This window comes from Poromitra crassiceps (genome assembly GCF_964638095.1).
Source record: "Poromitra crassiceps genome assembly, chromosome: 26".
NCBI lineage: Eukaryota > Metazoa > Chordata > Actinopteri > Beryciformes > Melamphaidae > Poromitra > Poromitra crassiceps.
Window position 1 is genome coordinate 11,499,873 of NC_139640.1, and position 16,876 is coordinate 11,516,748.

Consider the following 16,876-nt stretch of genomic DNA (forward strand, 5'->3'; position numbering starts at 1 on the left):
TCCTCGGCAGCGCAACGCCTCTGCGGCGCGTCCTCCCCTCCCCTCCAGGAGCCAGGGGCCCTCTCTGTCTCTCTCTCTCTCCGCTTCGGTCCGTCTGTATGACCGGGGGGGACCGGGGGGTCTTTGGTGTCTGACTCTGCACACCGGCGTCCTCCTCACACGGTCACCGTATCCGATCAGACTCCTCTGCCACACGGCGATCGATAGCTCGGGCAAACCTGCTGCTAAAGAAGCTAAGTTAGCCTGAGCTAGCCAGGCTGGAGAAAGTGGACAGAACAAACGAGACGAGCTGTCAAGAGATCATAGCAGCGGGTTCGTTGGGTTCAGATCAACTCCTTCCGATCTCTGATGCTGAAAAGCGAGAACACAAATCCCCCGCAGCACACAGAGCCTCTGTCTGTCTGTCTGTCTGTCTGTGTAGCTGTGGTAATTAGCTAGCTGGCTAGCCTCGGCTGCTGTTGGATAGTTGGAATTGTGACAGACGACGGGCACTACTTTATCGCGTTGAAAACAGTCGTTGACACACAGGCCCTTTTCCCGAGCAGAGGATCCCGACGAGATCGTCTCCTGTAAGTTCGTATCACGGCGCCGAAAGAAAGCTGTCAACTCCGGGTGGTGTCCTCCGATAAGTGTCCAGATGCTCTGCTCACACTGGTTTGACAGATCCACTCTGCGTTCAGCTTCAGCAGCGAGCAGCTAAATATGGTGAAGTTGCCTTTCTGACACCGACAGGAAGAGGTGGGCTCTGTGTCACCTGACGTCACGATCAATAACTCCGCCTCTAACCAGAGGGGAACGCTGCTTTTTGGCACATCATTTTCCGACCTACATCATCAACAAATAGACCCTTCTCACGGGGGCCATTTTGTGTCGAAAAGGCAGGGTAAACACAGGTGCAAGCAAAACACTAATGAGGGTTTCCAACTTCCAATCATGGCCCCCGTGAGAAGGGTCTATTATGTTATGGTTTTCATTAATGTGAGGGAGATCAGGAGTATCACCCCCGACTATCTACACTAAATGTGCAATGTGTTTGGTACTGAAAGTCATCATCAGTTGCTGTCTGAGGATATCGATAAAGTGTTCATCTGAAAAGGAAATTCTGAGTCAACAGTAAATGATAGTGTTGTTATGACCAAGTTCATGAAGAAGAAGAAAACAACCAGAAGTAATAAAAAACAAATTTATTTTCTTTAAAAAATAACCCTCCCCAACAGACTTCCCATACTATTACATACACAGAGCCAAAATAAGTTGCTTCCATGTCCTTTCATTCAAATCTATTGGGAAGTGCTATGACAAGGACTGTTCTTGATCAGTGGCTTCAATATTGCTTAAGTCAGTGAGGCTGTGTGGAGAGGAGAGGAGTGGACAGACTCTCCGGTGTGGAGAGGAGTGGACAGACTCTCCGATGTGGAGAGGAGTGGACAGACTCTCCGGTGTGGAGAGGAGAGGACAGACTCTCCGGTGTGGAGAGGAGTGGACAGACTCTCCGATGTGGAGAGGAGTGGACAGACTCTCCGGTGTGGAGAGGAGTGGACAGACTCTCCGGTGTGGAGAGGAGTGGACAGACTCTCCGATGTGGAGAGGAGTGGACAGACTCTCCGGTGTGGAGAGGAGAGGACAGACTCTCCGGTGTGGAGAGGAGTGGACTCTCCGGTGTCCACATGATGCATTTCCAGGGTGACTGCAATCTGGTCTCCCCTCTTCGCAAGGTGCTTTGTGGCTTCAGTAAGTGAAGAACTGCATCTGGATTGAGCGGTGCTGCTGGGACTGTAGGGTTAGGGTTAGGGTTAACCCTAACCCTGGGACTGTAGGGTTAGGGTTAACCCTAACCCTACAGTCCCAGGGTTAGGGTTAACCCTAACCCTAAGGTTCGGTTTAGGTTAACCCTAAGCCTAACCCTGGGACTGTCCCCAGACTGAAATATCTTAACACAGAGTGGGGGGGGGTGAAACACTAACCCCAACTGCGAAAGGCCCGGCAACTGGTGAGCCAAAATACATACAGTAACAGGTTAATATAGATTTATATATACAAATCACCTTGGACACAATGAAGGATCAGTCAAACGGTGTACAAAGGCATTTTGATTATGCAAGTTCATAAACATGATTTAAAAATCAAACTCATCTGATCCTTTATCTTTTTTTATCCCTTTCAGCTCAAAGGGGCTCTAACCATCAGATACGATTTGAGGCGCTTAAAGGGCAACTGAGGTGGAAATCTGAGACTGTCCCCACAGCGCCCTCTTGAGGATACACTCTGACACTAGTCACATTAATAATAACATTAATATCAATAATAATAACACAGGAAAAAAATTAAAAAGCAGTCTTTAACCATTACACAATCGAGGCAAAACGACTGACAGGCAGCAGTGAGCTCGAAGCTCCTACCTCTAAGGAAACCAAAATAAGGTGGCTCAGAATATCCAGTCATAAAAAATAGTTACATGCAACCCCCCCCCCCCCCCCCCATAAAGCCAGAAAGTGACTAGAGGTGAAGGCGGGGCATATTAATAAGTAGTAATAATAACGGTCCACCCTATCCTATGTAGCAAGCCCCTATCTGTGTTGCCCGTGCACACAGAGCACCAATGGGGATTGGCTATCACAGGCTCGGGGGACGGGTCAGGGAATGACACAGGTGTGTGATGTAGAAGTGAGGAGCATGGAGAGAGGGTGCTATTGAAAAGAGGGGTAAGTGTCCATATGGGTTGGTAAGTGCATTTGAAGAAGACGCCCTCTACATGCCAAGAGAGGGTACTGCAGGGGAAGAGACGAGATAGTGTGCTTATGTTAGCTAGGCTACACATAGTGGTGTCTGTAAACGCCTGCGTGGAGTAGGAGGGAATGGGGAGAGTTGTGTGATGAGGGATGAGGGGTGTGTGTGTGTGTGTGTGTGTGTGATGAGGGGTGTGTGTGTGTGTGCGGCAGAGCGCACTGTGCCAGTCGTCTACGTTGATATCGATCGATACATGTTGGAATGTGCAGAATGTGCAGAATGGGCAGAGAGCAAGGTCAGAGGTCAGTCGCTGAACGAGAGTTCAGCTTTGCAGCACTTTAGTGATCACAGACTTACAAACGCCTGCGTTCAAATCCCACAAAGGAGAGCTGACCTTGCCTCTTGCATCGGTTACTCTTTGTTCAGAAAGCTATGAGAGTCAGTGTGGGAGTGAACATATCAAAGTGTGTGTCAAGCCTCAGGACAGACAAGTCTCCCCATTCTGAAATAAAACAAAGTAAAAGAAAAGTGCCTCGTAATTCGTAGAAGAGCAACAATGCATACAGAAATAACAGATTCTCTTCCTGTTTAAGTGCCCCTTTTCCCATTGGTTGGCATCACATTTGGCTGGTAAATAATGCTGGTTTAGGTGCATGGGGTGCAAGTATATTTGATACACTCTATGCAAATGGTCCCTCTATTATTATGCTAAGTCCGCCTCTATAGGCTCATTCTCTAAGGGACTGACCGACCGGCACAGAGTGCGGGCAGGACTTCACTCCTGTATCTACGATATGCTACACCTGCTCGTTCTCGGCATCTGCTAATATAAAGACCAGAGGGCTAGCCTCACATATACTAACAAACTTGTAATGCGCAGGACTGGTTGGCATCTATAATGCTATCGCTAAGTGCTAATGTACCATGCGCCTCAGACTCCTCGAGGCCGTTTAAAAAAATAACATTATTCAAAAACATATTTAAAAAATAAGAATGTCGTTCATGACAACGTTAAAATGATAATAAGTGTTGTGTTTTGTGTGTGTCCGTTACCGCCCCTCTGGAGGGTCCCCGTACCAGGGGGCTTGAACACTGGCATCCGGCATTCCGGCATTCCGGCATCCGGATGGGTCAAGAGGCAGCATCGTGGTGGCAGTCAAAAAGTTCTCGGGATCCTTTAGTCTTTTTACCGCCTATTTTCCTCCCATCCGTATTGCATACTTACATACATACATAGGAGTGTGAAGGTAGCGTACGATACACTTAATACACAATAATAATTACAGGTTTTAAAAAATTCAACATAAAAAGAGCAAGTAAAAACAACAACAAAAAGACAATAATAACAATAATAATCATAACCGTTGTTGTGTGAGTGCATGAGGCTGTAGAGTCTGCCTGTGTTTTACAGGTGAAGAAGGGCTTGATGTTCTTTTGGGTTTCGGGTGGGACTGACCCGGCCCGGTCAGGAGTGGTCAGGAGATCAGTGGAGTACTGGATGTGTAGTGGGCAGTCACAGGGAATAAGGGATGGGGATGAGGTGGTGGTGGCTTACTGTGGGCTCTCTGCCCACTCAGGTAGGAATGAGGTGAGAGGGGTCGATGGTCAGAGAGGGTGGGTGTAGCGCTCAGGCGAAGTACATGGTCCTCAGGGTGTCGTGGTGAATCTGAACGGCTTTGGCCAGCGCCTGGGGGTCCCGACCGTTGCTCTGACCAGACACATGGCTGCCCTCTCCACTACACAGACAGAAAACACAGAGACAAGACGCAGGTCACCCACATGTTACAGCAGGGGTGCCCAACCTTTTTTGACCGAAGATCTACTTTTCAAGTAGCCAGCCTCCCGAGATCTACCAGTCCAGTTTCAACATCGCAAACGCACACACATGGTTTCCAGCCTGCAGTAACTAACCTCACAACACTTTCTCGTTGTCCCACAACCACTTGACATTAGGGCTGTGAATCTTCACTGGCCTCATGATTCGATTCGATTACGATTCAGAGGGCTACGATTCGATTCGATTACGATTATCGATGCATCTCGATGCATCTTAAATCGATGCATCACTTTTTTTCCACAATACATGATTTATTTTTTCTCACTTTCTTTTTTCTCACTGTGTGGCTACTTTTAAAATAAAAGTGCATTTGGAATTGCATTGTATTATGATCCATAATTAAAATAAGAAAATAATAGAGTTACCACTGCACTCAGACTGGTGCGTGGTCCCAAAAAGACTTAATGGAAGAAAGGAGAAGTGGGGACCGCACTCGAATGCAATAAACAGCTTTAATGTGCCAAAGAACATTAAAGTTGTTTATTGCATTCGAGTGCGGTCCCCACTTCTCCTTTCTTCCATAATTAAAATAGACAACTGCATGTACTTCCATTATATTTTATTTGATTATTAAAAAAAAAAAAAAAAAAAAAAAACGATTTTTGACGCGATCGACCTGGAGTCAGTCCGCGGTCGACCAGTAGACCGCGATCGACTGGTTGGGCACCACTGTGTTACAGTATTTTCATATCTTATGAGCAGAATAAGGTCACCAAAAATAGCTAGGGCTGGGGTATTGGTACGCAATACTTTTAAGTTTAAGGTATCGACCGAAAACAACCCAGCAACAAGTAGTATCGAAACCTCTCCAGTCAAACGATACCTGCATTCAAACCTTTTTGGACGCAGATCTAGAAAAAAAATGACTATTTGTATCGTTTTACTCACAGCCAATGATCGCAAGCGTTCTTCGATTGAATGTGCCGTGTGATTGGCCCACTACAGCAGCATACTACAAACCCATACAGTCTGTGGTGGTGAAGTGGAGCACGTGCGACGGAGTTGGCAGTTCAGTGTACCGAGGATGCCACCAAAGCGTTCAAAAGTATAAAAGTATGGCTATGCTACACAAAAAGGTATGGAATGAAGTACTTTATTGGTATCACGATCACACAAGGGTATTGATGTCGGTAGGGTCAATGTTATAAATGATAGCCAGCCCTACCAATAGCTCTCAAACTGTCCGATTTTATTTGATTTATGATCCTTAAGAGATATTCAAAACAGAAAGCTTTGTTTTTCATAACCCACACTAACCTGTCGTGTTCTTTGTCCACTAGATGGTAGCGGGCGCGGAAGGCCACAAGACGCGCATAGTAGGCTGGCGCAGGGATGGAGACAGAGCGGGTACAACGCACGTACGTGTGGCACAACTGGTAGGTTAGGATCTGCAACTCGTCAGCGGTGAAACGATTGTCGTCCCACAGGACGTAGTAATGAGAGGGGCGACTGGTACCCTGGAGACAGAGAGGAGGCAGAGAAAAGTATAGCAAATGAAAAATAACCCACTTTGATTATGTAGTAGAGCCACCAAATGATATCTCTTCAGGGTTTGGAGTCAATAACAACAATTGTATCTAATTATAGAGCATATACAGTCATTCTCAGTGGATTCAGAAACGCTTCCAGTATTATTACCTGTATGCCAGCATGGCTGCACAGGTAGAAGTCAAACTCAAAGGGATGAGTGATGCTGGTATCCACTGTGGTCCCTGCAGGAATATTCCCACTCTTCCCAATCTAGCAACAGACAAAGGTTGGTAATGATCAAATATTTAATCGAAAAATAAACAGAAACGTCAGATGAAAATAGAACAAAATAAAGAAAGCATTGTGTATGAGAGGACAGAACCTTTAAAAAAGTAAAATAAAAAAATTCGAAAAGTAAATTATAATAACTTCATGAAAACAGTGGACCACACCACAAAATACACGAGGGAAATAAAATAGGACTTATGCATGTATAGAGAAAAATATATCAAAACAAGTATTCAACCTATTTAAATGTCTCTCTTTAACTGTGTCAGACTGCAATCATCATTATTTCTTGCAAAAGGCCTTAGAAAACACTATGAATTTGTGATTTGGACAGTAATTGCACCAGCATGTTCTGACCACAGTCAAATAAACAGATGATGAAAAAGCTCACTCTCTCAGACTTGTCAGCGCAGAAGAGGCGTGTGTGGTGGCGTTTCTGGACCACAATGTAGGTGATGCCTGGCTGGTAGTCTTTCTCCAGCTTGATGCATGCATCTCTGATGGCTAGGAGCTCGTAGTGGAGGATCTACAAAACACAAGAACATCATTCATTAGCCTGAACAAATGTGTTATCTGAAAATATTGCTTACATAGTTCATGTTCAAGAAAAATGCTCAAATACTGTCCTACCACATCAGAGATTTTTAAACACATTTTGGAGATGCTCCATTATTTGAAGAGATTCATTGGATTCTAGTCACGCATCGCCCCAAAATCACAGAACATTGCGGGCGAGCGGGTAGTGCAGCGGTAGATTCCCTGCCTACTAACACGAGGGTCGCAGGTTCGAGCCCCATGTTGCCTCCGGCTTGGTCGGGCGTCCATACAGGCACAATTGGCCGTGTCTGCTGGTGGGAAGCCGGATTAAGGCTATATGTCCTAGTCGCTGCATTAGCGCTTCCTCTGGTCAGTCTGTTCGGGGGGAGGGGAACTGGGGAGGGGGATCCTGCCGGTGGAACTCCTCGCTGCCAGGTGATGTATCGGAGGAAGCATGTGCTAGTCTACAACTCTCCCTAGATCGGCAGAGGGGACGGAGCAACGACTGGGACAGCTTGGCGGGAGGAATTGGCAAAGTACAACTGGGGCGAAAACGGGGGGAAATCCAGAGAGACAAAATAACTCAGAACATTCTTGATATCACCAACTCTGAAAAGCATCTCCACTTTTCTTTGGTTGTCTTTTTTGCAAAAATGACGCATTCCTTTGCCCTGGGCACTACATACGTACCTGTGGCAACTGTCCTTCAGGAACGCCATCTCTGTAGAAGATGATCCTGGTGGGCTTAAAGCGGGTGGACTTGTAGAACTGGATCAGCAGCTCGCGCACCATGTAAGACAGATCTTCAATGATCTCCTGCCGGGGCCTCTGCACCCGCACTGTGGCACAGTATCTGCTGGGGTGGGCGTCCATACTGCCTACCACCTGCAAGACAGAGGACGACAGGAAGGAGCTCAGTGAGCTGAACACCGAGATTTTTTTATCCCATTTTTATCCCCCATTAGTGCTAATTTTAATTTATTTATCCTGGTTGCTGCTCCACCCTCTGCCGATCTGGGGAGAGCCGAGGCTGGCTCCATGCTTCCTCCGAGACATGGGCAGTTATCCAGCCGCTTCTTTTCACCTGACAGGGGAAGCTTCACCGGTAGGACATAGCACGTGGGAGGTTCACGCTATTCCAACCAGTTCCCCTCTGAACAGGCGCCCTTAACGACCAGAGGAGGAACCACATTAGCAACCAGGATATTGCATGTTTTGGTGAAGGGGGTTCCTATATGAAGGAAACCCCCAGGGGGCACGGGGAGAACATGCAAACTCCACACAGAAAGGCCCTTTTTAACTGCTCATTGGGAGCAGTTGGGGGTTCAGTGTCGCTAACTGCTCGTCGGGAGCAGTTAGGGGTTCAGTGTCTGGCTCAAGGATAGGGCCGGGCAATTAACGGAAAATGTATCGAAACCGACATTTACAACCTCTAGCCGACTTAATCTGGCTCATGTGGGTTAATTTAACTTTCTCCAGTGCGTGCGTTCATCAACTGTCCCCTTAAGAAATACTATGCTTGAGTTAAAAGTTTGAAATAATGGTTATTTGAAATCATATCATCCGGTCCTACTACTCGAGCACACTTGGACACACAGCCCGGGGACTAGTGAGCGTCGAAACGGGAACCTTCCAATTCCCAGACAGCAGCTCTACCTCCTGAGCTACTGACGCCTGTATCCCATTAGTAATAAGATAAGAATAAGATGATACTTTATTGTCCGTTTATACAGAAATGTGTTCTGCATTTCATGCAACAATAGTGAAAAAGCAACATCATCCCACATCGACGTCTGAAGTAACAAAACAGCCAAACGCACCCAGATAGCACTCATACACAAGGTCCATCTTAAATATCACCAGCCTAATAAGGCGGCGTTCTGTTCACACACAAGCCGCTCATTTGAGCTGCCAGCATCTTTCTGCAGTTCATTCTCTATGTAAGGACGTGCTAAGCACGTTCCTCTTTCAAGGAGCGCACCTGGTGGCGTTTAAGCGCCGGTGGCATCTTTTGTTTTTGGGCGGAGCGCTCTGGGCGTTTTAAGCTGAAAAAAGTTGAACATTTGGAGGAAAAGCGCGCTGCTCATCTTTTCACATCTCCTACCTCTTCTCTGTATTTAAAGAAATTCAGCAAATATTTCCATCTCAACATACTTCACACAACACCGTAGGAGTAGTTTAAAAAAATCAGTTTCCTTATTAATATGTAGATTTATGCAGCAAGGTGCTCGGAAATGTAATGACATCTATTCTATAGGGGGAATCTGTTGGCTAACTTGTGTAAGGATGACATTTATATCATGTATTGATCTTGAGTTATTGTCTCTACTCAGTCACACAGGATATTGGTTGCAGCAGGATATAAAAAAGAACCATAAAATACAACACAAACCACAGTGCAGAGGAAAAAAATCAACATGAAAACCTAAAAACGTCAATTCACAGATATGGTAAATTTTTCTCCAGTGTTTATATTTGTGCGTTAGCCCCCCCTAGTGGCTGCCATTAGTAAGTGTTGGCTCTCTGTCAACTCCTTTTTTTTGGCCCAAACATCATAGTAGCCTACGCACTACAATCATCATCATTCACCAGATTTGTCCTCAGTAAAAAAAGAGGGAAACAGACCAACTCTCCTCTCCCAAATCCTGCCTGTGTGACTCAGTCGCTTGTCATAACTGCTGGGCAACAACTCAGCCAACCACAGTGCAGCGGAGGTGGAGGCCAGCCAACCACAGTGCAGCGGAGGTGGAGGCCAGCCAACCACAGTGCAGTGGAGGTGGAGGCCAGCCAACCACAGTGCAGCGGAGGCGGAGGCCAGGCGAGGATCGCAGTGATGTCATTTCCCTTCTGACTGTGAGTCAGTGCTGAGACATTTGTTTCACAACCTCCTCCCTAAGTTACTACTGTGTTGATTTTGTTCAGCCTCACTTATGGTGAATCCAAGCATAAAGGGATGTGTTGACGTGGGGTTGTATATATATAATGTACGTGGGGTTGTATGATACTTGCAGACAGTCAGTGGAGTCACTGTAGCCACATGTGGGCACATATGATGGGGAGCAGTTAGTTACTGTAGCCTGCTACAGTGCAGGTGTCAGCTCAAAACACACAGTAAATGAGTCATTTACACCCTGTGTGTTTTGAGCTGACATCTGCACTGTAGGTGCAGATGGAAAAGTCATGGAACTCCATTGGTCAAAATGTAGCCTTTGGCTACGTTCACACAGCATCCTTAGTGCTTGAATCTGACTTGTTGCTCACATCAGATTTTTTTGTGTGGCTGTTCACACAGACTTTTTAAAAGTGGCCCATATCAGACTCCAGTGTGAACAGATCACGGACCTGAAGTGACCCACATGTGCAGAAGAACAATAATAACGTCACACGCAGCACACTGCTGTTCTACATAAACCCAGAAGAAGACATCAGTAAACATGGTGGTAGCTGACGATGTTGTTTCATCTGTTGTTTACGGTTTAATTTACAAGTTATTGTGAAGTGGAAGCCAGCGAATACAGGAGCAGATGATAGCGAGGAAGAGAAAGACAGCCAAAATTTTAATGATGGCATTTTGTGGAGCAATAGCTGCTACTTCTTGCTATTACATATAAGGTCTAAAACCTCACTGTCACTCCACTGATTAGCTCCCTCACAGCTGTCCTCCATGTTTGTAATGACAATCTGCCCGCTTGGTCCTCCCTCCTCCCGCCAGCGCAGAATAATGATGAATGTCGCTCTGGAATGACGTAAAAGTCACATTGAAGCATTAAGTCAGATATGGGCCAGATGTCTGTTCACACCGGAGTCACATTCCAAAACATCAGATTCAAATCTGATGTTTTTCCACGTTTGAAAGTAGCCCAGGTCGTCTTTAAAAAAGTCACTTTCAATGTGACTTGTACTGTTCACACAGTCATGAAAAAGACTGATCTGAGTCACTTAGGGGGGAAAGGATTAGATTCAAGCACTAAGGATGGCTGTGTAAACGTAGCCTTAGGGGGGAAAAGATTAGATTCAAGCACTAAGGATGGCTGTGTGAACGTAGCCTTAAGGTCCTTCGGGAGCGTTTTTTTTCATGCGATTAATTCGCACGTCAATAATATTTTCCGAACCTATATCAGTCAATTCAACCGTGCATACCAACGGCGAAGTTTCGCTGAGTGTTATTGCAGCGTTTATTTTTTCGAACCACGGTCGATTTTTCAGAAATTCGCTTCCAACGTGTACACATCTGTGGCTGTGATTGACAGGTGGGTCAAAACTCGCATGAAGCAGTCCATTTTGTCCATTTTGAACAGATCTTAAGCCTGGGAGGAGGCCCAGAGGTGAACTACTCCCGCTGGCTGCTGCTGTAATAAATACCAATGTGCTGTTGGTCAACTTGTGCTATTCAATTCCTGCCGTTTTTCAGAGACTTACAGCAGTAATGGAGGGTTTCTTCCCGTCTCCAGCGGGGGGGTGCGTGACGTCTGCTCCCAGGAAGATGACTGGCTGCTGGAAGACTGCTGACCTGAGAGAGGGAATCAGAGGAAGAGATAAAAACGTACACTCATTCATTAAGCCACAACAGGTGGCTTTTGAGTCAAGTTATCAAGTGATCATAGTTTCACACAAAGGTGTGGTGACATTGTTTTGACTATTGTCCAAAGTCGGACAGCTGCAGTTAGCTACTGTTATGATGACCATGTAATGTTTACAACCACTTTAATGGTGGAAAAGTCATACGTATCGCATCGTTTTAATCGTTCACTTTAGATGTCCTTTACCAGAGTCGGGAAGAGGACCGCTCATTTAGCATTGCACCAGGCTAGCCCTGAGCCGGTCACCCGACGTCATACTAACGTAAATAGCAATTTATTTTTGAATTTTTGAACGTCGCCCAAGCGCGTCGTATGGCTTTCTCTCATCAAAGTCACTTACCTAAACTATTTGGACATTTAAATGGCCGTGTGTTCATATGACATTTGACATGTAGACTGTTAGACATGTTTAAAGTAATTCCACGACACTAGCTGGCCTTCACTGTGATGAATCTCCACACAAAAAGACTGTGAAGTGCGTCAGACTGGAGGTGACCGGCTCAGGACAATAGTGACTGGCTTACTACACCGTTAACTGCCATTGTGTCAGATTGAAGCATGTGCATCTTGATTCAGCCAAAATATGTATTTTAATAACTAATAAAGAACATGTGATGTGGTAATGCATCTCTGAGTATCGTGAGGACTTAGCTAGTATAAGATAAGACACTTGTTAAGATTTAGATAGCAATACAACTCAACCATCTCAAATATAAGGGGTTACTCCAACCAATCTGTTGTCTACTTTCAGGGCAAGGCTGCCACTAAATCAGTACTCTGAAAAAAGTGGAATATTATGTGTGAAAGAAGGAGAAGAAATGCAGCCGAGGCAGAAGCTGACCGTTGGTGAGGCACCAGGATGTTGTTGATGCCTCCCAGCTTGACGTTGATCTTGAGGCAGAGGTTGGAGAGGGTCTGAGGTGACGTCTTCACCACGTTCTTCACCTGGACACACTGGGTGGCCATGCCCAGGAGGGTGTCTCCCACACGCTTCACCTCCGCTGATGGGGACAAGTTGGAATTCAGACATCGACAACACCATCTTCTGACTTTTGGTCTAACTTCTGTGTCTTGAGATGGTTTGGTGGTTTAAAGACTACTTTTTTCCTTTCTTCTGTGTGTACTTTTTGCTATTTATCTGTGCAAAAGAAAACTAACAAATTCCCTCTCATAACAAAGCCCACCGTGGTTTGCATACGAGGGAGAAATAAATCAATGAAAGTGTAAGCATTTCGTACCATACACTGGAGTCTTTCCCGGCAGGATGACGATGATGAGCTGCAGTCCAGAGTAGGTGTTCTTCAGGTGCCTGAACATGGGCTCCACACTGTCAGCTCCCTGGGCGTATTTACAGAAACATGGCTGGCCCTGGATGGGCATCCCAGCATCCTTGGAGATCTTACGCAGCTGGTCTGTGAAGTTCCTGAGGGGAAACCAGGATTGAAAGCCAGGCAGTTAGGAAAGAAATTCAGCAAATCAAGCTCTACGTACTGTATGTCTTGCACTGTATGAGCGGTCCTGTTGTCCTTATACCATGTGGGTCATTATGTACCGTGATGTCTCTGCCTTAATGTCATTGGGACAGATTGCTACAAATGTATTGTGAGTTATTGTGAGTTATTGTGAGTTATTGTGAGTTAGGCCACAGACGCACCGCATTTGGGAAAAACGTTTTGTCCATCGTGGGCGGGAAGGTCTGGAACGGTCTCCTGGCCGCAGTAAGGGAATGCCCCACATACCCTACCTTCAAAGTTAAACTTAAGGAACGGCTCAAAACTAACCAACACTGCACCCATAACCAGTAGCCTTCTCTTGGGCATTCTTGTTGCACAGATCTTCTAGCCGGTCTATATTCTGTATTTCTTTCTCCACGCACTTTATTATACTGATCTTGTCTCCCGTGCACTTTAACCGTATTGCTCTTATCTTGTTTGTGTGTATTGTTTTTATCCTGTGTATGTATTGTTATGCCTTGTGCATTTTTATTATATTGCTTTTATTCCCCGTATCCTGTAGTTATCTTGTACTTTTTAGTTGTCTATGTCCCGAGGACTGCGGGTGAAAACTAGCTTCGGCTAATCCCGGCACATTTACTGTTGTCACGTAGGGATGATTCTATATGTGTAAACTGTTTTATTAATGTGCACTGTCCTGTGTAACTAAACATTAAAGTAAAGTAAAGTAAAGTAAGTGGCAATTAAGGATTCCGACTATTCTGTAAGGAATGAATCGCTTGCTAAATGCATGGATGGACATTTTTTCTCCTGTTCCAAGTTGGGGGGAAAAGAACTACCGTAAATTCCGGACTATAAGCCGCACCGGTGTATAAGCCGCACCTGCAAAGTTGACTATTTTTTTCTTATATAAGCCGCACCGGACTATAAGCCGCGGGTGTTTTAATGTTTTTTTTTTTTTTTTGTGTTTTAATGTTTAATTACCATATGTAAGGGTTCATGCACAGAGGGGATTGTCGGGAAAGAGATGGCTGTTTGAGGAAGCTCCCATTTATTAACATTTCAACAAAACAACATAACACAACACCACCTGTGTTGTTTTTTACAGTGCACAGTGTCATACAGTGTCATACAGTGTGGTGAAAAGAGGGCAAGAGAGGAAATTAAAACTTATTATAGTTATATAGGATTTATAGTTAGAAAGAGTGCTAAAAAAGAGAGATTTTTTTTTTTTTTTTTTTTAAATCCATAGATAAGCCGCACCGTTATATAAGCCGCAGGGGCCAAAAAAGGCCAAAAAACGGGAAAAAAGGTGCGGCTTATAGTCCGGAATTTACGGTATATTAAATGTGGATCTTTTGACTTCACCAGGATCCACTTCAAGACACATCCAAAGAGAATTAGATTTGATTTTTTATTTGATTTACTTTATTGTCCACCTCAGTGGAAATGTGTCTTTGGCTTCTCTTCACAGCACATACAGTATGTTACGTATTGTGCACAATCGGCACACCATAAAACCTCATACATGGTGCAAGTTAGCAGATTAATTACTTAATTGGGGGGGGGGTCTCATTAGTACTTACTTGAGCACCTCCTCTCTGCACTGTTTCTGGGGGGCGAAGCAGGCAATAGCCCACACTTTGATCTCGATGCCGTTATAAAACTGCTTCCCCCTCATGTCCCACACGCCCTGGTTGGGGGTCGCTATGGCACGGTTCTGTGGAAGAGAAGAAGACCCGGGGGAAAGAAAACATTTGAGCCATATCCGGTGAGATCTACAGCAAATTAGATCATTTCCTTTCTCCATGGATGCATAGTTCTTTGGGTGATAAATTCAATATTTTTGTGTCACATTTACAGTACACCATGTTTGATTTTCTCAATAAAACTAGAATGACCGCACCGCGGATTTATGCCTCCGCCATTAGTTCATTCTTGAGTCCAAATCGCCATTTCAGGCAAATTGGAAGAAATTCCGTCAAGGCGCTCCAGAGCTGTTGCGTTACAGAGCTTGGAAATTGGGTGTGTGGAATTTCATCAAATTTGCCTCAAACATCGCCTTGGACTCAAGCATGAACTGATTAGATTTTGGTGGTCAAAGGTCAAAGGCCAAGGTCACTGTGACCTCTCGAACGCCATTTTCAAGCTTATTAGACTTTCCAGGCCATATTCAAGGACCCAACACGGCATAGTTTGAGACATAGATTTAGGTTAATGACTGTTACAACACTGAGGTATAAAAATAAACATATGTAACCCATGCTAAGGGCTTGCCGAAGGGTGGAGGTGGGATTCGAGACCACTCTCTCCCGCTTCCAAAGCGCATGCGCTAACCGCAACACTAAGAGAGCCCTTTTTTTGCCCTAGAGTATGGTGCAGGTTGAATTTTCTAATGAATTTACATGTTGGGCTCGTGATACAGGCCCGCAGGCAGAAATGTGGAAAAAAAGGTGGTATTCTAAATGACTGTTGTCCACCTGTGACATCACTTGTTGTTGGGTGTTCTACCCAGCGAAAGGTGATGGCCCTATTTTTTTTATCCCATTGCTATATACCCCTCCCAATGTGGTCCCTCTCCAACCTGCACCATGCTCTTTAAGTGTCCCTTCTTCCAGACCTCTTAGCATCACAGGTGACAATTCTTCTGTGTGATTACTGAGCCCTTTCTTACCCGTCCTCCATACTGTAGGATAGGGGCCGGCAACACTCTCCCCGTCACCTCAGCCATCTCATCTTTCACCTTGATCCCAAACTCCTGGATGTATGGGTCCAGGTTGAAGTTAGCGTTCTTCATCTGTGGAGAGTGAAAAGGGCAAATCGTTGTACTTTGCTGTCACCGAGTCTTGACGTTCTTACTGTAATACAATGCTGGTGGTTGACAAGTCAGTTTGTGGCCCCCGCCACCAGGTGTCTCCACTACTCACCAGCCTGCTGATCTCCTCCTGTCTGTCAGGTGCAGAGCGAGCCGTGGCTTTGATCATAGTGGAGGTCTGATTATCGGTCAGCTTCTTGATGCACCGTTGACCTGCTACAATGTTACACACCTGGAACGAGTCAAAGCCAGGTGTTTAGTGTTACACACCTGGAACGAGTCAAACCCAAGTGTTTAGTGTTACACACCTGGAACGAGTCAAACCCAAGTGTTTAGTGTGGAGATCCTTCACCTTCATTCATCCTGGGTGGTTGATCGAAGCCTTCATTCATTTGGGTCTTTTAGAATAACAATGCACTTGAAGTTGGAGTTAGTCCAAATCATGTGACCTGTAAGTTGCTGTCTAATACAGTGGTTCTCAGAGTGGGGTCCGGGGACCCCCACGGGTCCTTGAGGGGGGTCCAGGGGTTCCCCAGTAAAAAGTGGAATAATTTATTTTCACTATAATTTCATCCATAAGCAACACAATGACAGAATGTAGGACTATTTTGGTCATGGGTTTCATACACTCTCTGCAATAAAACATCTAAAAGCAAAGATGGGGGACCCTGTGACAAAATCTTATCAAATGGGGGTCCGTGGTCTAATTTGTGTCAGTTTAGGGGTGCTTGACGCGAGCAAGTTTGAGAACCACTGGTCTAATACATGAACACTGTCTTAACTTTTGAATAAGTGTTGTGCAAGTTCACAGTTGTGCTAGCTCAAAGTTCAGTTCTCACTGATTAAAATGAACTACGGTAGTACACGTTCATAGTTTCGAATTTTCAAGATGAACTGGTCACGTTCAATTCTTCAGTTTTTTTTTCTTCACTGTCGCTGGGCTGTGTGTGTGTGGAGGAGCTGCCAAAGTTCCTCCACACAAATGGCTGCGTTCAGTTTAGCGTTCGCCAAAATATGAGCTTGTTCAATTAACGGTGCTCTTTTAGTGCCTTGATGCACAACACTGTTTTGTTCTAAAGTCAAAGGAGGTTCCGCCATCTTCTTAAACATCTACCGGTAATTTAAGGACTTTCCAGGCCCAATTCCCTCAAATTCATCATCCGCTGCG

The 16,876-nt window shown here is 45.3% G+C and overlaps 1 protein-coding gene across 1 annotated transcript in view; it reads right to left on the bottom strand.

The window, feature by feature from the left end:
• Positions 1 to 4,255: 4,255 nt before the first annotated feature.
• Positions 4,256 to 16,876, bottom strand: part of ago1 (argonaute RISC component 1) — a gene marked incomplete at its 5' end in the record, with an annotated part of 43,895 nt that continues 31,274 nt past the window's right edge. Inside the window, 11 exons of the mRNA XM_083661277.1 lie at positions 4,256 to 4,463; positions 5,822 to 6,021; positions 6,203 to 6,304; positions 6,714 to 6,848; positions 7,550 to 7,744; positions 11,279 to 11,369; positions 12,281 to 12,440; positions 12,678 to 12,862; positions 14,480 to 14,613; positions 15,568 to 15,690; positions 15,821 to 15,940. Coding sequence (XP_083517403.1) covers positions 4,355 to 4,463; positions 5,822 to 6,021; positions 6,203 to 6,304; positions 6,714 to 6,848; positions 7,550 to 7,744; positions 11,279 to 11,369; positions 12,281 to 12,440; positions 12,678 to 12,862; positions 14,480 to 14,613; positions 15,568 to 15,690; positions 15,821 to 15,940 — 1,554 coding nt within the window. The 3' untranslated portion in view covers positions 4,256 to 4,354. The remainder of the gene's footprint in view (positions 4,464 to 5,821; positions 6,022 to 6,202; positions 6,305 to 6,713; positions 6,849 to 7,549; positions 7,745 to 11,278; positions 11,370 to 12,280; positions 12,441 to 12,677; positions 12,863 to 14,479; positions 14,614 to 15,567; positions 15,691 to 15,820; positions 15,941 to 16,876) is intronic.